The sequence below is a fragment of the Colossoma macropomum genome, unplaced genomic scaffold (genome assembly GCF_904425465.1).
Source record: "Colossoma macropomum unplaced genomic scaffold, Colossoma_macropomum, whole genome shotgun sequence".
In the NCBI taxonomy this organism is placed as follows: Eukaryota; Metazoa; Chordata; class Actinopteri; order Characiformes; family Serrasalmidae; genus Colossoma; species Colossoma macropomum.
In genome coordinates this window covers 3,821,255-3,843,462 of record NW_023494789.1, presented here as the reverse complement: position 1 = coordinate 3,843,462, position 22,208 = coordinate 3,821,255, and the positions used below count along the sequence as shown (strand labels likewise).

Genomic DNA, 22,208 nt, shown 5'->3' with positions numbered 1-22,208 from the left:
AACACACCACCACCACGTCAGTGTTACTGCAGTGCTGAGAATGATCCACCACCCAAATAGTACCTGCTCTGTGAGGGTCCATGGGGGTCCTGACCACTGAAGAACAGGGTAAAAGGGGGCTAACAAAGTATCAGAGAAACAGATGGACTACAGTCTGTAACTAGAACTACAAAGTGCACCTATATAGTAAGTGGAGCTGATAAAATGGACAATGAGCGTAGAAACAATGGTCATAATGTTACGCCTGATAGGTGTGTGTATATATATATATATATATATATATATATATATATATATATATATCACTTGGAGTAAAATCTCTTTACATTAACTTACATTGAAAGGTAAGAGTGTTTTTGCCCAATGCAGAAACTTTTAACTTTGCCGGCCCTGATCAAGTCTTTTATGGACCAGAGATGTTTTTGGGCTTTTAGTGTTGGGAAGGGATGATACTCCAGCTTGGACTTTTGGGATTTGCAGTCCAAACCAGCACTGAGAGAGAGATTAAAATGGCCTGGCCAGTCAAACGGGAAAGAGAATGTTTACTCCGTGGTGTATCGGAAGCAGAGAGAGAGAGAGAGAGAGAGAGAGAGAGAGAGGTCTGTTAAAGCGATGTGAAATCCCTCAAGGTCACCGGGCTCCGTCCCAAGAGCCTCAGTGCAGGAATTTTACTGTTTTCTACCATGCAGACATTCCATTCCACGAATATGCCAGTGTGATGGGCATTTATCACTGCTCTGAGTGGCGGCATTGACCACTCTGTGGTAACCGGACAATGACATTGTCGGCTCAGGGGTCGGGGAATGAACCTTAATCATGCGTTGAGGCCCAAATAAGTTCAGTGGTCTTTTGTAATTTTTAAATACCGGTATCCCCCCTCACAGAGTTTGATCCTGCTGACCTGCTGCACTCTGGGAATTCTGTGTATGCTTGTTGTGGCTGGACAGAAGCGTACAGACACACACACACAGCGAGCAGTCACCAGCGAAGGTGTTGGCCGTTGTTTCCAGGCTACAGATGGCACTTGAGGATTTGAAGCCGAATGAAATGTAGTGTGAAATTCAGTGAGCTGGCAAACTCGAGTCTCAGCAGGGAGAAAAACATTTCCTGCCTCGCTGCCTTGCTATTACTGCACCACCTGGCAGGGAGACCGCTAACATTTTGACTAGCGTCTCATTAAAGGTGCAATCACGAAGGGTTTTCTCATTTCTCATGGCAGATTAGCTAAATAGCCAGCAGAGGTGATGGCAGTTTTCATTTGATTTGCTTCACGCTCGTTTTTATGTGTTCATTTATTTATCTGGTTGATGTTGGGTGTCACTGTTTGTGTCACGGTGGGTTGTTTTATTATCCATTACGCTAAATTTTCTTACCTCTGAGGGTCCCACTGATTGACCTTCTGGGCTGTGGAAATGCTGGACTGGTTTGGCTGGTTTGTCAGCTCTCTGCCGCTGAGGCCTTGATGGGGAAGGGGCTCATACCACACTGGCTGTTTGCATACAGAAGCTAAGCTACGAATGATGAAGCTGAATTTAAAGACGAGTGACAACCTGCCTTACGTTCCGCTAAGGAAGTGGGAGGATGTCTAGAAACATCTTTTTAGGGAACAATTAAGTAGGTCACCCTTTATTAATCCCACAACAGGGAAATTCTCCTCCGCATTTAACCCATCTGTGCAGTGAAACACCCACATACACACAAGTGAATACACACACTAGGGGGCAGTGAGCACACATGCCCAGAGCAGTGGGCAGCCCTATCCACAGCCCAGGGAGCGGTTGGGGGTTGGTTGTCTTGCACAAGGGCACTTCAGTCATGTCCTGTCAGCTCTGGGGATCAAACCGGCGACCTTCCGGCCGCAAGTCTGGTTCCTTAACCTCCAGCCCACGACTGCCCCTAAAGCCAGTGCTCTCCAAATCGTTGGTCTTCCGTGTGACAGGCGGAGATGCTGGAGTTCACTCACGACTCACTGGGAGGTTCCAACATGATCTCAAACGTAATGTATAGTGAAAACAGCTTCAGGTATCTTGATGTGTTTTTGCCTAATTTTACTGTCACAGAAAAAATTTCCAGTGTCTGAATAAAATCATGAGCTGTGTAGCGCTCATGTCATCTTGATCGTTTAGGGTAAGGTGGTCAGGATGGCCGTCTTAAGTCAGTCTTTTTCTCGTCTTGGCGCTGCAACAAAATCAACCATGTTTAATATTATCGCAAGTGTTAAGTCTTGGCTCATGTAAATAGTGACGTGCGGCATGATAGAAAGAGAGAGCGCAAAGGAGAAAATGCATGCGCTTAAAAAAGGAAAATCTGCTTTAATGCAATAATCTTATTAACTTACAATGTAAACTGGCTGTTTTAATACAGGTGTCCCTACATGAGTAACTACATGTCCGAGGCAAACAAAATTAAATAGGCTTCATGCTGAACAATACAAGATTTATTTATCAAAATTCGAGCAAGAAATTCAGAGGGATGTAGATTTTATAACCGATTTCACAGCTTCACAAATGTAATATCCTCCGATACTGGTGGTCGTCCAGACCCCTTTGTCCTGCACAGACAGCCTTCCTCTTTGAGTTTTTGTGCCGTGTCCAAATCTGCTTTCCAGTTGGTGCATTTTTATTGAATTTTCTTGAAAATGCCGCTGCACTCTCTTGTTTGACTGTGTTCGAGCTTATTCTAACACACAAAATGCCTTTTCGTTTCTAGTGAACGCCGTTCTTCAACCTGAAAAACATTAAAAATTAAACTTGATTAGTTTTTTACACATTGTGTTAAAATTTGCGATCATTTGAGGGAGAATTGGCTGTTATTAGACTACAAAATGATGTCAGTTTTTTTGGGACACGCTGTATTTCAGGTTCACTGAGTGTAACAGGAATGAGGTGAATGACATAATTGAAGAAACATCGTTTTTTTTTTTTTCCCTTTCCCTTTTTTTTTGCTTTCTGTCAAATTAAAAAAGTAACTGCACATTTTACAGCTTATTTAAAAAACACTTGGTGATGATCTGCCAGAATACACTGTTCTACAGTGAACTGGGAGGAGCCCTGGATCTTTACATGCTCAGCCAATGTATCTTCCCATCTGTACCACTATAGAGCGAAAGGAAAAGTGTTTATCTGCTTGTAAATTTCCACCAGGTGCATGATGGGAAATTATTTAGTTGCAGTCTTGCAAATAGTGACACTGCAAGATCCCCAGTCTTTGCAAAATCATAGTCTGTGACTAAAAACTCTGTGATTGTCTTTAGATTTGAGAGGGCGTCAGACTTCAGTCTTTCAAAAGTCATTTCAAAGTCTTTTTGAAGTCTTTTAGTGTCTGGTTAGCATAACTGTGATCTCTTGGAATGCATCTTCCACAGTGCATTGGTCTGTAAAGATATAGATCTTGCTGCCATTAATTGCAGGTCTTATCTCTTGTGTTTGGGTGGTTTGGTTGTGCTTTGTGTTTTAAAGTGATGTCAGTGGAGGAGCTGGCTGAAGGGTGGGGAACTGTTAATAGCACCTTTTATCCTTTTCAGTGTTACTTTGTTACGGCTTTCTGTTCGTACTTGATTTGTGCCAATAGGTCGACGCCGACAGAACATGAAAGTGAATTATTTTATTTTATTTTTTGCCTTTTTGATGGTTGGGAGCAGCAGAAATAAAGTATTTATTTACTGAAAAAGGTTAAGATGTTCACAGTGTGAGACACTCTCGTCCCTTCCCTCGTCCTCCTTCTCTGTCCCTCCCTCAGGATCACCCAGGTCACGTCTCTGACTTCCTGTGTGTCGCATCCATCTCTCTTTGCTCCCCAAGACTCTCCGCTGCTCTTTCTCTCTCGCTCTCTTTCTCACTCCCTCGTTCCTGCCCTCTTCTCTTCTTCCCCTCTGGGTCAAGCCTTTCCCAGCAACTGGGTCACAAGAGGCTCCAGTCACATGGCTCAGCCTGGCCAACGGTGCACTGAAAACTGACACCGCTTGTATCCAGAGACCAACACACACACACACACACACACACACACACACACACACACACGGTCTTAACCCAACACCCAAAATAATCAGGACCTCTTCAGCTGTGGCAGAAAAACACAACATATTCTCTCCCTTACTTGAATTTAGACTTGGAGTAGCTTCCAATTAGTGGATGTTATAGATAATTTCTGTGGCCGATTAGCTTAGTGATTAAAATTCAGTCGATGGACATGAAATGTGATGTTCAATGAAGTTGCGATGAATTTATAAAAAGCAACACATTATAATAGTGTGTGTCTGTGTATGTAACCTCTCTTATGCAAAAAAAAACTAGATTATAGTGCTGCTGTGCTCAGTGCAGAATAAATATGAAATATTAACAGCTAACATGACAGTTGATTTTTTTTTGTTTGTTTTGTTTGTTTGGTTGGTTGTTTTTTTTTTTCTTGTTTTTTTTCTACGACCTTGTCACGTTTCGGTAATAAAAATCATAAAACTATAATAATCACTGTAAGAAGAAATTGCTCTAAAATAGGAAAGAACTGCAGTTATTTAAAGTGAAACACATCTTAAGCATTTCTTATTCTTATAGAATATTCAAATGCTCAAAATGATGTTCAAAAGAATATTACAAAATAAAAATATTAGATAGTTGAAGCCCTGTTTTTAACCCTTGTGTGGTGTTCAGGTCTGTGGGATCCATTTTCAATGTTTACCAAAAACAAAATGATGTGATTTTATTAATATTTCAACCCCAGATTTCTTGGCCTTTGCTAATTTGAACTTATTTGTGCACTATAAGGCTGTTAGGAAACGTTCGTTGAATCTATTGAACCTCTGTTTTTCCCTTAAAATTAAATAGGCTGTTTTGTTACTGTGTCTTTAGGATGATCTATGCAAATTAGCTCTGGTCTGATTATCCGTCCTGTATTGCACCTCATTCAGAAAGCAGTTCGGGTTGAATGGGCGGAGCTAAGCTGCTATAGGCTGAATATTTCTGTGATGTCACCACGAAAACTAGTGCATATGTAGTTTTTGAAGCTTGAGCTGTGTTTACATTTGGGCCCGACCAATGTATCAGTTGGACGATAACATCGGACCAATATTAGCAACGTGTGGTTTTGTGTCCGATTATCAGAGTTTGCTTCACTGTGTTTGTTCATTAGCGCAGCAGCTACACTCAGCTTGTGTCACAGCCGGTATCGGGATGTTGGTATCGATGCATTTTTATGAGTATAAGTACAAACAAGTAAATGAGCATGGTAGTGGCCCATACCTGATACTAGTATCAGTATCGATGCATCTCTAGTAATAGTTGACAATTACCAATCATATCTGTCCGTAAAGCATTGTTGAACTAAATCTCTTGAATCATAAAATTAAAATCTAAAACATAAATATAAAATATCTGTCCATATTTTTTGTTATCAGACTATTTTTTAGCTCCCTAAAATCAGTATCAGTATCGGGCATTGCACTGGTCAGGCCCTACTTTACATACTACTGCAAACCTTAAAAAAAAAAAGAGGAAAAATTGAGTTTTCCATGATGTGGCCCTGTAATCTTGCGGTGAAAACAGCAGCCATACTTTACATTGTTTGAGGATTTTTTGACGACTGGAGCAACAGTCCTCCAAACATACTTAAAACCTTTTATATTTACTTGCACTACATTTTTTTTTTGTAAAGTTACAATTTTGAAGATGTTTTTCTTTGGACAGTAACAATGTAAACATTTTTAGACATTATAGAGCTGTTTTGCTTTTAACAAGGGCAGCAATGGATATTTGATAAAATTGTGAAAGATGTAATAATTACATTTTTCATAAATGATAAAGCAAATTAAATAACTAAGAATTCGAACGTTTTCATCAGGCTGACGGGAAACAAAGTTTTGTTTACGACGCTAAATGCCAGCAAGTCACCGGTAGTGAGAAGTAGCAGTGCATCTAAAGAAAACAAGAGAAACCGATGCAGAAAGAAACTGATTCAAATTGAAATTGTAGTGGGCACAGCTGACTCACTGATGTGTTGATCGGAATGATTGTTTTCTGTTTTTAAGACAGTGTGGTTGAAATGAAAAGATGTGGTTTCTTTTGCGCTACTGAACAATGACGTGTTCAAACAGTCTCAACACCTCAGCCAGGGTTGCCAGATTGGGCATGTGATTGTTTTTTGTTTGTTTTGTTTGGTGGGTGGGTTGTTTTTTTTTGTTTTTTCCCCCTACGACCTCAAGTTTTGTTAATAAAAAATCTTAGATATAATAATAACTAAGAAGAAATTGCTCTAAAATAAAAAAAAAACGTGTGATTATTTAAAGTGAAAAATCTTGAGCATTCCTTATTCTTACAGAATATTCAAATGCTCAAGATGATGTTCAACAGAATATTACAAAATAAAAATATTAAATAGTTGAAGCCCTGTTTTTAACCCTTGTGCGGTGTTCAGGTCTGTGGGACCCATTTTCGATGTTTACCAAAAACAAAATGATGTGATTTTATTAATATTTCAACCCCAGATTTCTTGGTCTTTACTCATTTTCTGTGAAGAACATATAAAATAACCCATTTTCAGTGTCTTCACTCTGTTCACCCCCCACACATTTATATTACACATGTGGTGTTGGGTGAACCTGCGGGAGTAAAAGTGTGGAGGTGATGTGTCCTTCACTCTGTTCTCCTCCTACATGGCCTGCCGTTAGTGTGTGTGTGTGTGTGTGTGTGTATATATATGTATGTGTGTGTGTGAGGGTGGACAACATGGACAGGCTGCTGACTGGCTACAGCTGCTAATGGAGAACACTACGCTGGACACTTAAGTGATATCTTAAACATCTGGTATTTTTACTCAAATTGTTATGGCTTTATTGATTTAATAAAGCAATAATGAGAAAACCAGACCACTGAGTAACAAACACATCAACACCACACAAGGGTTTAGCAAAACGCATCAACTTTTTCTCTGTAATCGATTGACTTTGATTCAGTTACTTGTTGCTTTTTTGTGTTTCGTTTGTGGGCATATTTAAATCTTTGATCAGAGCAGGAGCGCGAGAGGTTCGAGCGCACACCTGAGCTGTCTGTTGGGTTTTGTTAAATAGAGCACGACTAATTCTTTTCTCATCCTTCACACACACACACACACACACACACACACAGACACACACACACACACACACACACACACAGACACACACACACAGACACACAGCTGAGACTGAGGAGCCCCAGGAGTTCCCTCAGCGCACACACAGGTAGTTTCTGCTCTTCTTTCCTAAATTACAACCGATTACTCTGAGATTTAGAAGTGCTGCTTTGTTTATTTTAGTTTTGCCGCACTTTGTTTCGAACTGCAAAGCCACTATCACAGCTCTTGTCATGCCATTAGGCAGACGTAGTGAAGGCATTATGGTATTCAGATGGGGACGACGACGATGACGACGAAGACGAGGATTAGTGAGTCTGGGTATTATCATTCTGTATGTGTGCTGCAGATCTAGCAGGCGTACAGACATTTTATCTGGGAGTGTCTGCGTGTAACAGACGCTTGATTATCCCCCTCGTTCTGTCTCGCGAGTGAGATTTGCCTGCTGTTCACACACACAGCAGCACACATGGCATTTCTCAGAATGGAGTAATTAAAACAGTAAAGCTCGCTTTCTCTCATCTATTTTAAACTTTTTTCCATCTCATTTTGTCCATTTTGGCTCTCCTTTTCAGAAGGTGTGGGCTCTTAGAGTGGAGTGGGGTTGGTTAGTTCAGGTGACGCTGAGTTACTGAGCTAAATGCCTTTGTTTTAATTATTTTACTCCTTTTGTAAATCTACACCGATCAGGCATAACATGACCACCATTATGTCCATTTTATCAGCTCCACTTACTGTATAGGTGCACTTTGTAGTTCTACAGTTACAGACTGTAGTCCATCTGTTTCTCTGCATACTTTGTTAGCCTCCTTTTACCCTGTTCTTCAGTGGTCAGGACCCCCATGGACCCTCACAGAGCAGGTACTATTTGGGTGGTGGATCATTCTCAGCACTGCAGTAACACTGACGTGGTGGTGGTCTGTTAGTGTGTGTTGTGCTGGTGCGAGTGGATCAGACACAGCAGTACTGCTGGCGTTTTAAACACTATTAGACACGCCTACCTTGCCAGTCCACCTTGTAGATGTGAAGTCAGAGACCATACCTCATCTGCTGCTGCACAGTTTGTGTTGGCCATCCTCTAGTCCTTCATCAGTGGTCACAGGACGCTGCCCACAGGACGCTGTTGGCTGGATGTTTTTGGTTGGTGGACTATTCTCAGTCCAGCAGTGACACTGAGGTGTTTAAAAACTCCAGCAGCACTGCTGTGTCTGATCCACTCAGACCAGCGCAACACGCACTAACACACCACCACCACGTCAGTGTTCCTGCAGTGCTGAGAATGATCCACCACCCAAATAGTACCTGCTCTGTGAGGGTCCATGGGGGTCCTGACCACTGAAGAACAGGGTAAAAGGGGGCTAACAAAGTATGCAGAGAAACAGATGGACTACAGTCTGTAACTGTAGAACTACAAAGTGCACCTATATAGTAAGTGGAGCTGATAAAATGGACAATGAGCGTAGAAACAAGGAGGTGGTTATATGTTATGTCTGATCGATGTATACAATACATTTTGTTTCAATCAGATGGATAGATAGCATAATACCTCATAAAGTGGCAAAGGTGCACAACATTGTCAGGAATTAACTTTTTTTTTTAACTTTTTAATTATTTAGCACACAGTGTCTGTCTGTTTTAGCACTTATTCTCTGTTAGTTGAGCTACACAGAGGGAAATGTAACAGAGAACCCGACCCCAGTCTGTCCTACATCTGGCTGGTAGAGCCATTTTCACCACAGCTGAAAGCAAATGAGTGTGAGCTGGTATCTGGCGAAAGGGATCCCCGAGGGCTCAGTGTTGTCAGCTCCTGGCACATGCTGATGGGATAGCGTGGGACCCCTGTTTGTGGAAACTAAAGTGCTCTCTTGTGCTCTCGATCGTGTTTTCCAGCTGTCAGGGTGATTCGGGTGACTGCGGTCTGAACCGGGACATGTGCCTGTATTAAGGAACAAGGCAAAAGATGCTTCCCATATGCTTTTTTGTACAATGCAGGCTACAGATACACAATGTATTGTCTGCTAATCATTATCACAGTATCATCCTTTACAATGTGCAAATTAGCCTCAAGCTAGTAATGGTTTGTTTGCTGTGAGCCTGATCAGTCATGGATGGTTTACAGTTCTTGGATGAATTGAAGCATTTATGTGATTAAAAAAAAAAACAATTCTGTTAAAATAATGCCAATATTTACCCATCAAACGTTTAACAGTGTGTCTTTAGTATTATTGCAATACATATCGCATGTTCAATACCCCAATATGGTATCTTGTCCATAGTGTGCAGTTCTACAGTACATTTTGGAGGAGAAAGGAAGGAACCAAGTGGCTCAAGGGTGTAACTTGATGCCCCGTACAAGCAATTTGCAGCCATGCGTATCAGCCAGCCTTCGCTGCATGACTGATCATGTGTACATCTTTGTAGTTTTTTCATATTTGTTTTTCTTTCATTCTATCTTTCTCTTAGTTAAAGCACAGTTAGGTACAGTGTCGCATGAAATGCATTTAGAAACAGTGTTCAAAGTTTTGTGATTATTGCAGCTCGAAGGAAATGCTTTCGGGTGAACGTCAAGTCCAGTCACGTTGCATTACTGAATGGCATTAGAGCACAGCTTGGAGCTGTGATTGCTGTGATGGCCACGTTACCCTCATTATAGGAACTTTGCAAGCTTTAAGGCCAATTTATAGTCCAGGCGACAAATGTCGCTCAGCAAAAAAAACTGTGGTCAACAGATGTCGCAGCGCGACAGAATCAAGGTTTATTGGCCGGGTGTGCTGACACATACAAGGAATTTGGTTTTGGGGACAGAAGCTCACAGTGCACAGTATCAGACAGACATTTATGTGTAGTGAATAAAATAAAATAAAAATAAAATAACAAAATAAAAGAAAACAAGCATTCCTACCACACACACACACACACACGCACACAATCATACCTGTAAACCTTACAGTGTGCAAAGTATGAGTCTTAAGTTAAAGTGCTGAGTGCAGCAACAGTTAAAGGGTCTATAGTGGCAAAGAAATGGATCAGTGAGATAAGATAATAAGGCAGGTGAGTGAGGTGCTGGAAGAAACACTGGTCTGTGATGGTGGTTTCAGAGGATGGACTGTATTGAGTGTGATAATGTATACCGATACATTTAGAAGGGCATTTTAGAAGCTGGAATATTTTTATGTGTACTGTTTTAACTGTTCAAGAGAGTGATGGCTTGTGGGACGAAGCTCCTCTGTAGTTTCTATGAAAACCTGTATGACTGCACAGCTACTGAAACAGCAGTAAAACTGCGCAGAACAGTCTGAAAACAGCTGCTACAGTGAAGCTGCAACCAGAAATACTACTTGTTTTTACACGCATTTCACTCAGGAGTTCTTTCTCTTGCCAAATGTGGTCAGTCTGAAAGTGCAGTGCGGGGGTAAATTACACTGTCGCAGGTGCGTTTTTCCTGCCTGGGTTTGAAAAATGAAGGTTTGAAGAAAAGAAAAAAAAGATTTGAAATGAAATGAAAACAAATCGTCTTATATATGTGTATTGATTCTAATTCTGAAGAGCTGGCAACCCGTTCTGTTTCTGAAAGCAGCAAAGCAGCAAGCGTCGCTTGTCGCCTGAACTATAAATTGCCTTAAGTCAACTGTTTAGAAAGATTTTGAGTTCTTACTGCAACAAGGTGGCCTTTTTCGTTCAGCACTGCTCACTCTCTGAGCTGACTAAATAATTCTGTCCCTATCAATTAATTTTGATACACAAGAGTTGACGGACATCCGGAACAGGAAGGTAGCTCTCCAGGAACAAGATTTGTTACCAGTGTTTAAAATGATAGCACCAGTGTAAGGAGGCTAAAATTAATATTAATTATTCTATATTAATAATTCAATTAATATTGAATATTGAATATTGTTGAGATTATTTGCTGGTTGCAAAGCAGAAATCTGATTACTGTCTGACTCATGTAGACCCAGAGTTTCCCCATTATCTGATTATTCAAGAGCATGTAAACGTGTTACTGACAAAATCTGATTTTCTGCAGTTATCGGATTATTAAGTGCATGTAAACACACTCGTTGTCTGTGGATGTTGTGATTACTGCTGTAATAAATTGTAACAGTCCTGGTGAGCACAGGTGTTATTTCCGGTAGGGGAAGCCGTCCCCTACTGGAAATAACACCCGGACACATTCTCCTGCATCCTCTCCTGTGAGCCTCAGGTGAAGTGTAGGGCAGTTTCACTTTCAGCGATGCTCTGAAGAATTCAGCAGTGGACGGAATCAGTGCTGTCTGAAACTCTGTTCCTCAGACAGCTATTATAAACCTGTCACTCGGGACTTGACAGATCAGACAGGTTTATCTAGAATGCATTCAGGTTGTTTAGTCCAGAAGGGAAGCTGTGGGGAGTTTGAAGCCGAGAGTGTGGCGTCACTCATCACCATCGTTCTCTGGGAGGTTTCTAATAGTATTGGCACCGATACTGATGAAGGGGTACCGATAACTATGACCGATACCAAGAAACAACTTCAGGCGTATACATGCGCATCAGTAGACAGAAATTAAGAACACATCAGCGATGTGGGACGACCAGCAGCAGTAAAATGCTCACGGCAGAATCTGTATTGGCAGTTTTTTGGTGTAAAAAATGGCAGATTCTTCCTGTAATCGCTCGTCAGTGTTATTCAGAGAGCGGAAGGAACCACCGGACTCTCGTCATAATGATAGCCTTAGCCTGGATTTAACCTTTAGCACAGCAGCCTGCTACCCAGGCCTGTGCATCCACGAGCACCTCCGTTAGTGAGCTGTATCACTCGCGGCCCGTCGCTTCCTCCAAGCCAGAAAAACACTGCAAGTCACTGATACTGACAACGTAAACGACGGTGATATTTACTGAACTGACGCTCAGAGATGCAGCGCAAGTGAACAAGATGCACGTATGAGACAAACTACTCAAGAAATGAATGTGAAACAACATTCAGCTCCGTTTTTGAGACAGAGAAGCTGCTGTGTGTTAAAATATAAACACCACAGGTTTATTTGTGTATAGTTTAGTTCTGTTTTTAACTGTTTCGCACAATAAAGACAATTTACATTTACTTAAGTTGTTAAAGGTGGTTCTTATAGTAAATAGCTGGAAGAAAACCTTATATTTCCAAAATGGTAACTTTACAGGAGAAGGAAAAAACATACTTTACTTTTAATGTAAGTCAATGGAACTAGACTTTTTTCCAAGACATTTTGGGTGATTTATTTTAGTCCAGTCATCATGAAATGTACACACAATGTAAAGGGTAACAGGTATTTTCATATTATGTCAAAAACTGAAAAATGTCAAAAATGGAGATACGAGGTTTTGTTCCGACAGCAGCAAAGTACTAATTATATGCAGTAAATAAACAAAAGTTTTCTTAAGCATCTAATTAATATAATCGAACAAGTAAATGCCATCTAGTCAAGCTGAGTGTGTTATTTGTGATGCAGAATGTAGATTTGACCAAAATAATAAAAAAAAAAATAAATAATTGTACAAATGTCAGGAGTTATAGGTGAGTTAGATTAGATTGAGTCAGTATCAGTATCGGTACTCTGTATCGGCCAATGCTAAAGGATCAGGTATCGAGATCGGAAGGGGAAAGGTGGTATCGGTGCATCTCTAGTTTCTAATTGAATGGTTTTAGATATTATATATTGCCTGTAGTCATACTGTGTCAGAAACCACCTAAGCAAGTGTGAGATTTGACACTAGGGCTGCAGCAGCTTTAAGATTAGGATTAATGATAAAGTAATTAATACAAATTGTTGGCAACCGATCTTGTTTTCAATTAGCTGTATTAATGTTTGTGCTCCCCATTTACAAAATTCAGATGGCAGAGGCCACAATACAGGATTATGGTTAAAGAAAAAGCAAAAAATATGAGTATAACTTGATCTAAAAGGATGATTTTCTGTAATGTGTAAAACTGAGCTCAGTTTTGATGGCAGCATAACTGTCATTCACTGCAGAAGCTCAGCTTTGTAAGTAAACTGTGCTGATACTGTAGTCAAGTTAAAAACAGCATGTCATTGTCTGCTCCGGTTTAATTTAGCTAAATTAACACCTTTGGCTGAAGAGATAAGCTGCATTTTTGGCTAAACAGCACAGCTAAACTATATTTATTTCTTGCTAGCGCACTAATGCACACAGACCTGCGTTTTACTCTGCATTTTGGGTTCCCGCACACAAGAAAACAGTGTTTTAGGGCACTGAAAACAGACCTTTTGAAAAATGCTTGCCAGGGTGCAGATTTTAAAAACTTCAAATTTGTGTTTTCGTGTGTATGAAGGCTTTTGAAAACGCTGACGTCCTGTGCGCATGTTTACTGCTGTTTGACGAGTGATGAACATGCTTTATGGTCCTGCATGTCTGACGTGTCTGATAACTGGGCTGCTTCTGTTTGCTCAGTAATATCAGGTTTGATTACTAATTAACCCAAACTAATTAACATATCTTTCATCATTAGAAGAGAAGAAATTTGAACAGCCATGCAAAGTTCTTGTTGGATCAGTCTGCCGCTATAATTGTACTTGGACTACCATGTTGAAGTTGTTTATGCGTTGCTTTGTTTGTTGTTTCTGCAGAAAACATCTTGTGGCCCTGCTGAGCTTTGTAACAGTATGATTTAGAAGACAGGGTAGGTGTTTTATGGCTACCAGGTTGAAGTGGCACAAATCTGATTTTTTGCCCTAACGTGACCCAGATCTGATGTTTTCAGGGCTATGTGGACATGCAAATCTGATCTTTTCAAATCTGACCTGAGCCACTTTCATATGTGGTCCTAGATCGGATACGTATCCAATTCGTGGCCGTGCGACCTTAATGTGACGCTCAGATCGGAATTCATGTGCTTTTTTTCCACTGCGCTGCGCCATCATTCAGCGTTACCATGGCAGCAGCGCCGAACGGAAGTTAAAGCCTGTAAAGGTGGAAAAGCAGCTCATCTCACCTTTTTCTCCTTCGTCTCGCTCTAATAATGAAGCTGAGAGCTGATCAGAGTTAATGATCTTCTCAGCGAAGCTCGTTCTGCTCGTTAGTTTGTGCTGATGATGAACGTGATTCATTCACGTGACGTTACTGAGTAGGATGTGCTCATGCGGGTCATTTCAGGACGCCGGTTCGTCACATTAATGACCGATTTGAATCACTTACCTAAACGATTGTGAGCCATCGTGTCAGAAAGATCGGATTTGAGCAATGAGGCTTGTAGTGTGCATGTAGCCTGTGTTTGAAAGAGCATTACTCAACACCAACCTATGAGAGGCAGTGAGAATAAGACATTTGGTTTATTTGACGCTACCTGTTGGGTATAATCTTCCATTGCAATCTTCCGAAAAACTAAGAATCAAGCTTCAGACACCATCTTAGCAGATCGACTACATTTAGGGTACGGGGAAAACTATCAGCACTTCACAATGACTGCGAAGTCCATAGCTGTGTCCCAGTTCAGGGGCTGCGCCTTTCGGGGGCTGCATTTTAAGGCCGATTGCGTCACAGCGGCGCAACTAGGCTGTCCCATTTCAAAGACTCCTTCATATGCGGGTGGATCCTTCGGCAGCCAGCATATCCCGAGGTTCATTGTGTGCCGGCGAGGATTCGAGAACATGGCGGCGTCAGTAGAGGAGCGAACGGCCGCTGAGGAGACACTTTTATTAGAAGTATTGGGTTTAAACTGTTGGGAGTAGCTAACAATGCAAATGTTTCTGGCTCCATCTTTAAAGAACTTTAAAAGAACTTGACAGGAGCGGCGTTTCGTGATGCAACAGTAGGACGGGAACATCGGTGCTGTGACGCAAACAGAGAATCCGTCGTAGAGCAGACTGTCTCATTTCGGTTCAGCCTTCATGGGTCTACACAGCCTTCAAAAACCTCGTCCTTCAAAGGATGCAGCCCCTGAATTGGGACACACTGCATGTGTAAGCAAAGCTACCATTATTTGACACAGCCAGCAGTGTTTTATGAGGGTGCCAGTTCCTCAAGAATCTTCAAGAATTACGTCATGTTATTACCACCATTACATTTGTCACACGCTGACCTTCTTCCCAGTGATGGACACTTTATCCACTATGCCGACACCGTTGATGTAGCTGGCTGGTGTGAATGGAACGAGAAAGGAGGCGTGCTGCAGGAAAGAGCGAAGGGGCAGTTGGGCTGTGAAGTGGCCAGCATTTGTGTGCAGTATCATGACTGGCGTGATGTTCGTCCCCTGGGAGACCCTGTGGTGGCCACCGTAGTCACTACAGCTCGGTGTCTGGTACGCACGCAGCACAGATGCTGCCTGTCAGTGCAATTGGGCAGTGACTTGGTTGAGAGTCCCTGAGGCAGGAAGTGGGCTGTCACTGCTCCATCACGCATTGATGCCTCTTCTCCAGCAACCAGCCTTTTGCACATTAGCCTATTCTTCTCAAGGGCAAAGCCTTCTTTTTTGGTCTTTCTGCAGTTTTCTCTCTGATCTGTTCATTCTCCTTGTTCTGTTTGTATTCTGCGGCTTTGTCTTTCCCCAGGCCTCTGTGTCTGCTGTTTTCCATATGACCCTCTGTGGTTTGATTCCTTGCTTTAGTTTTAGTCCAGCTTTTTCATACTCATGCTAGTGCTGTTGCTTTCTCTCTCACTCTCACTCTCTTTCACTCTCTCTCGCTCTCTGTGTGCAAACAGCACGACTGTTAAATAATTCACGGTATTTAAGATGAGTGGAAAAGGCAAAAGCCTTACAAGCTGATGGTGGCTGAGGGAATCCGTTGGGTCGCTGTGTGGAGTTGCAGCCACGGCGCAGTGCAACTGGGAGACGTTACTTCTTCGTCACAAAGAGGTCACTTTCAGGACTGGATCATGTATTGCCAGAACCCGTGGCCTTTGCCCACTGACAGGGGATTACCCAGGCTTGCGTCGCTGCCAGATGCTAAGTCAAGTCAAAGTTTATTTATATAGCGCTTTTTACAACAGGTGCTGTCACAAAGCAGCTTTACAGAAAAATCCGGGTCCGAGCCCCGATGAGCGTCGGCAATGGCAAGAGGAAGAAACCTTGAGAGGAACCAAGACTCAAAAGGGGAACCCATCCTCCTCTGGTCGACACCGGATAGCAAACAGCATTAGTATAAAATATTAGAATACAAAACGGGGAAAAACAGGTGGAGCAACGGTTAATTAGATGGTTTGAGTTTATGCAGCAGCATCAGGAGGGTCAGTTCGTGCAGGTGAGGTTTGCACAGCGTTGTACAGCATGAAGTTCAGTGGTGGTCAAAACGGTCTAGGAGGCTGAAACGGTCTAGAAGGCTGGCAAGCAGTGGGCACCCGACCCAACATCTGTGTACCTTTTGAACATCCGCCTGCATGGGATCTAGCTCAAAAGCTCAGGTGGTCAGCAGGTGGTTTGCTGGTGCTCCTCTGTGCTTAATTTAAAGCCTAGAATGGAGGTACATGGTAGCAGAGCATGACTGCTTTGGTCCGCAGTTTTGTACTGTTAACTTTCTAGATAAAACGTTTTTTATTTAGTGAGAATGTTGTCAAATTTGCGAAATTGCTCAGGCCATTTGGGCCACCAAGCCAGTGAATCTTGTGGCCGCAATTAAAAATGTGTGGTCAGACCTCTAGAAACACGTTGTTTATTGCGAATGTACATTGTATTTACAATTAACAAGCATGCTGTGAGCCCCCCATGCCCACTCCATGAGGTCAGATCCATGTTTTTCATGATGGTCAGCCAGGGTGAAGGTTTTTATCATTTGATCCCGCTGACCCACATACGTCTACATCAGGGTTTGATTAAATTGTTATTCCGTTGTTGTTGGGATCGCTGGACATCATTATGCTGTAAACAGTGCTCCTTTGAAAGCTGCAGCCATTTTCAATATTATGTTTTAGTAAAACGGGTTGTTCCTGGTAACGAAACTGACATGCTGGACAGAACATCACATCCTTCTTCTAAAACTAGCCATACAAGTTTCTTTTTCTCCAAACTTTTTTTTTTTAACTTATTGTTAGCATGGGCCATAAAGCCATATTTTGATAACTCGGCAGTTGCGGCAGGCTTCGAAGAAACACTTGGAGACCTAGAAAGAAGTTGTTGGATTTGATGCACTTAGTTCTGTGTCCAAACAGGCTCTGGCTCTTTTGTGGGTGAAAAGTGGTTGTTTTGCTGTTAATAGTGAATATTTCTGTACTTTTGCAAAGAAAAATCCACAGGCTCTGCATTTTTAGTGTCTAAAATGTTTAACCTCTTCAACTCCTTGAGACCACCGGTTCCAAAACGCACTTCGTCATATTCTTCATAACTTTAATATTTCATAAGCTACATTCAGAAGGTGGGAGTCATATGAGAGCTGTAACTGTCTTCTTTCCAGTCAAATAGATGGGTGATGTAATTTTAAACCCTTATAATAGAAGAAGCTGAACCCTCAATGTTTTTTTCTACTGAAAGTCGACCCATTTTTCCACAAATCTGGGCTATAAACTATAAACAGATGGCGTCTCTTCAGTGATCTGCTCTGTAAACATTATTTTTTATAAAAAAAATACAAAGAGCGTCTAAGATTTTTGGCTTTCAGCAGTAAATGGTAAGCATATAGCAATATGTGTGATCATAAAACACATGTTTATTTGAGCGGAGCTTTTAAAAAAAATAATAAATAAATAAAGTAAAAAAAATTTATTTAATGCAGTTACTGAATAATTTGCCTTACGATTTGGTCGTGTAAATTCAGACAAACCAAAATATACCCTGGAGAATAAGAGGTTAATGTTGTGTCCAGAAGCACTGGGCAGTTGGTAGTGTCGTCCCTTGATAAGAGGTCTCACATCCTCGCCCAAGCTAACCACGTTTCTCGCTGCCATTTCAGAGTGACTCCATGAAAGATGTCAGAAGAGGTGATTGTTATCGCCAAGTGGGACTACACTGCGCAGCAGGACCAAGAACTTGACATCAGGAAGAATGAGCGGCTGTGGCTCCTGGATGACTCCAAAACATGGTGGAGGGTCCGGAATGCATCCAACAGGACTGGCTACGTACCTTCCAACTATGTGGAGCGCAAGAACAGCCTGAAGAAAGGCTCTCTGGTGAAAAACCTCAAGGACACTCTCGGTAAGGGCCTCCTTATCTTCCATGAGTCCATGCATTCATGTTCACAGAGGTGAGAAATTTCTTGGAAAGTAATTATTAGTCTTGTTTATTAGAAAGAAATATCTGGTATTGTCGTTAATTAGCTGAGCTATCCATCTCCTCTCATGTGGGGAAGACTACTTGCAAGGTCTTTCAGATAACACTTTTCTCTTGGTTTGAAGAGCAGGGAAACCATTAGCCTTGGATGAACCTTGAAGATCAAGGGTATGTAGGAGAGTGGCCTAATTTAGAGGGTTTTGTTGTAAAGCCAAATTAGTTTCGCAGCTCTTTTAATCATGCAGCTTAGCGGAGGGCAGATCGATCAGCCATGTCATCGGCCATAATGAAGAACATTTCCAGGGAGGAATAATAGCATTCCAGCGCCAGCTGGAAACTAGGGATTAACTACCTACTGTCCTTGAATTCACTCCAGATTCAAAACGGTGGCATCCCACATCCTCTTTGACCTGTATGCTTCAGTAGGTTCAGATATAGGTCATATATGACTCTCTGACTTGGTTGATAGGATTTTAATAACATAGGAGAAGTTTAATCATGAAAAATGCTGTGATTTAGTTAAATAAAAGTAAAAAAAAAATTATAAAAGTGTAACATTATAGAAAATTTAAAAATAATCATAAAATTATAGTGTAAATGTTGTCTAGTAAATCTGGTGCAAAAGGGACAAAAAAGTAAACAATTCACAAAGTTATAGTCGCTAGTTGTTATTAAGCTGATGCCAAATTCAGCAGCAGTTGTTTTGCTACAAAGCATAACAGTAGATTACACTGTGTTCTGATGCACTTGCCTGCTTTACCTATCGATGTCAGTGCAAACAAGGATATCTATACCGTGTGTGTGTGTGTGTATCCACTTACTATATAGGTGCACTTTGTAGTTCTACAGTTACAGACTGTAGTCCATCTGTTTCTCTGATACTTTGTTAGCCCCCTTTTACCCTGTTCTTCAGTGGTCAGGACCCCCATGGACCCTCACAGAGCAGGTACTATTTGGGTGGTGGATTATTCTCAGCACTGCAGTAACACGGACGTGGTGGTGGTGTGTTAGTGTGTGTTGTGCTGGTCTGAGTGAATCAGACACAGCAGTGCTGCTGGAGTTTTTAAATACCTCAGTGTCACAGCTGGACTGAGAATAGTCCACCAACCAAAAATATCCAGCCAACAGCGTCCTGTGGGCAGCGTCCTGTGGGCAGCGTCCTGTGGGCAGCGTCCTGTGACCACTGATGAAGGACTAGAGGATGACAAACACAAACTGTGCAGCAGCAGATGAGCTATCGTCTCTGACTTTACATCTACAAGGTGGACCGACAAGGTAGGAGTGTCTAATAGAGTGGACAGTGAGTGGACACAGTGTTTAAAAACTCCAGCAGCACTGCTGTGTCTGATCCACTCGTGTGTATAAATATATCTATATATCTATATCTATATCTATATATATATATATATATATATGTATGTATGTGTGTGTGTATTTCCATATGTATATGTATATGTAAGTACTGCATCCCTACAGAAATAAACAAAAGTCCTGTCTGCAATTATAATACTTTACAAATTACAAATAACTAACAGACTAACTCTAACTGACTGGTGTCAATCCACCATACTGTGATTTTAAGCAGCAATTTGCATTAAAATTTTATTGAAATAAATAAGGCCCTGCGTATATCTACATATCTCTGGAATTGAGATGATAAAATAAAAATACATATTTTAATAACAATTCAACCCCTGTGCTAAATCTCTCAATGAAGAACATAAATAAATTAGCCTCTGTTCTAACTCAATGAGATCAGTTCATTCACAATTACATCATAGTGACAAATTGATTGAGAGGAATTTCACTTTAGACAGCATTGTCATCAGTTTGTATCATTCTTCTCTCTGCTTACATCTCACACACAATACCTGCAGTGCCAGCTAGACTCAAACAAAGCTCTGACTTGCCTTTCTTGTTATGTTGAGTAAGGCTTTGGCCTCTGAACTGCTCTAAAACATTCATTACTTCCCTCCCGAACGCCCCCTCTGAAGCACGTTTAATTACTGACACTTGAGCTTCTGTTTGCAAGGAGAACATTTTGCTACCAAGAGGAAATAGAGGCGACATCCCTTCCACAGTTTGGGTATGGACGATTATACAGTCAGTTTGCACCACTTCTTCCAGAACATAACTGAAATTAAAAGGCTTTGTTATTCACGTGTATTTTACGACAGTGTTTTAGGGCCACTGTTAATGAAAAAAAAATAGTAGATTTCGAGAATAAAGTCGTAATATTTTGAGAAAAAAGTCATACTAATTCGAGAAAAAGTTGTACTATTTCGAGAAAAAGTCGTAGAATTACGATATTAAAGTGACATTACTACCGGGAAAGGTCGCAATATTGTGGCCAAAGGATTTGTGAAGGGAAGGCAGCACTGAGTTATACTGTCATATCGATTTCACCCATAAAGAAACACTCAGTCTCCCTGTCTCTCCTGCACATCAGCACCAGCCTGTTATTAGTATAAGAAACGGCTGAAACGACTGAGCAGGAAACTGTGTTTATCTAGAATAAAGAGCCAGACGGACTCGGAGGAAACTTTCTCAAAATAATCCACAGAGAGACAGGAGTGAGTGCAACTCCAGTGCCAGTACAGTAACTGAGACCCCAACACGTTATGGCAGCCCCCCACAGTTAGCCCACTTTATCCTCCAAATATTACAACTTTTTTCTTGAAATATTACTACTTTATTCTCAAAGTCTACTGTTTTTATTTTTATTAACAGTGGCCCTAAAACGCCGTCGTGGTATTTCCTTTGTTTGCATTGGAACAACACAAAAGCTTAGAAAAAGGCAGAATCTGATCTTATTCCACACAGAACTCTGAAAATGTTCTGGACAGTATTGCTGGCACTATTTAGAAGTTGTAAGAGATAATTGGATTTCAAGCAGGTAAACTTTCCTTTATTTGTAACCAACATAATTTGGACAAGTTACCGATGTTGGTGATACAGAAATCATTCATTTAAACAGTGTAGAGTTGAGTCAGCCTTTGTTCTGTGTATTTCTACAACACTGGTGAAACAACAAAACAAGAGGAAAGACTTGTCCGAGGATTTGAGAAAACTGTAGAACAGCATGAGCAATTCCGAGTCTACAAGTTCGTCCCCCGAGATCTTAATCTGCTTGCGTCCGCTGTACACAACATCATCATCAGTAAGTTTGCAGCCCGTGGCACTGTAGCTAAGTTTATGAAAGATTGCAGTGGAGGAGTGTTTGAATGGTGCTGAAAGAGTCTTGATCATCTTCCAAAAAAATTCAAGCTGAGCTGCAGAAACAAGGTACAACAGTGTTCACTCGCACCATCCATCGTCAACTGAATGAAAGGGGACTCTGCTGATGCAGAATGAAAATGCAGGCAGGGATTTGCAAAAACGATTTTGCCAAATGGAGGCAGGGATTTTGCCAAAATCCTTCTGGGAGAACGTCCCTACAGTCCCTACGGTCCCTACAATCAAACATGGATGAGGTTCACAGATGTGTTGGGTTACTTCGCTGCTTTTAGCACCGGGTGTCTTAAACCATTTCTGAGCTGACCCATGACCTACAAAGGGCACTGAGCTTACTATGAGTGGGTTTACGTGCACTCAATAATCCGCTCAGAATCAGATTTCTGCAGTTATCCGATTATTCAAATGGTCATGTCAACGCCATACTCCAATCTAGAAATCCGTTTAAGAAATCTGATAAAGAGAGCCAGACTTTAGCTCAATAATGGGATTTCTCAGTACATGTGAACTCTTACTCTGATTTCTTTCGGATTTCTCAGTCTGCGCATGCGCAGGAACAGACAGCGGTACCAGCAGCGTCGCCGCGAGATGCAGCAAAGCACCTTTGGAGCGGAGCTGAACCCAAACACGAAATGAAGGATTTAAATATTCGTCATCTTCCAGATGATGTATGTTCATATTTTCAGGTAAAGTGGCGCGAAGCATG

At 41.5% G+C, this 22,208-nt stretch overlaps 1 protein-coding gene across 2 annotated transcripts in view; it reads left to right on the top strand.

Moving 5' to 3' along the window:
* nck2b (NCK adaptor protein 2b) overlaps positions 1 to 22,208 on the top strand; it is a 79,867-nt gene that overhangs the window by 40,611 nt on the left and 17,048 nt on the right. Inside the window, exons 1-2 of one of the 2 annotated variants that reach the window (XM_036569813.1) lie at positions 13,713 to 13,753; positions 17,952 to 18,193. In XM_036569813.1, the coding sequence (XP_036425706.1) occupies positions 17,968 to 18,193 (226 nt within the window). In that variant the 5' untranslated portion in view covers positions 13,713 to 13,753; positions 17,952 to 17,967. Of the gene's footprint in view, positions 1 to 13,712; positions 13,754 to 17,951; positions 18,194 to 22,208 lie in introns of those variants that run through there. The other variant, XM_036569812.1, reaches the window with a different exon arrangement.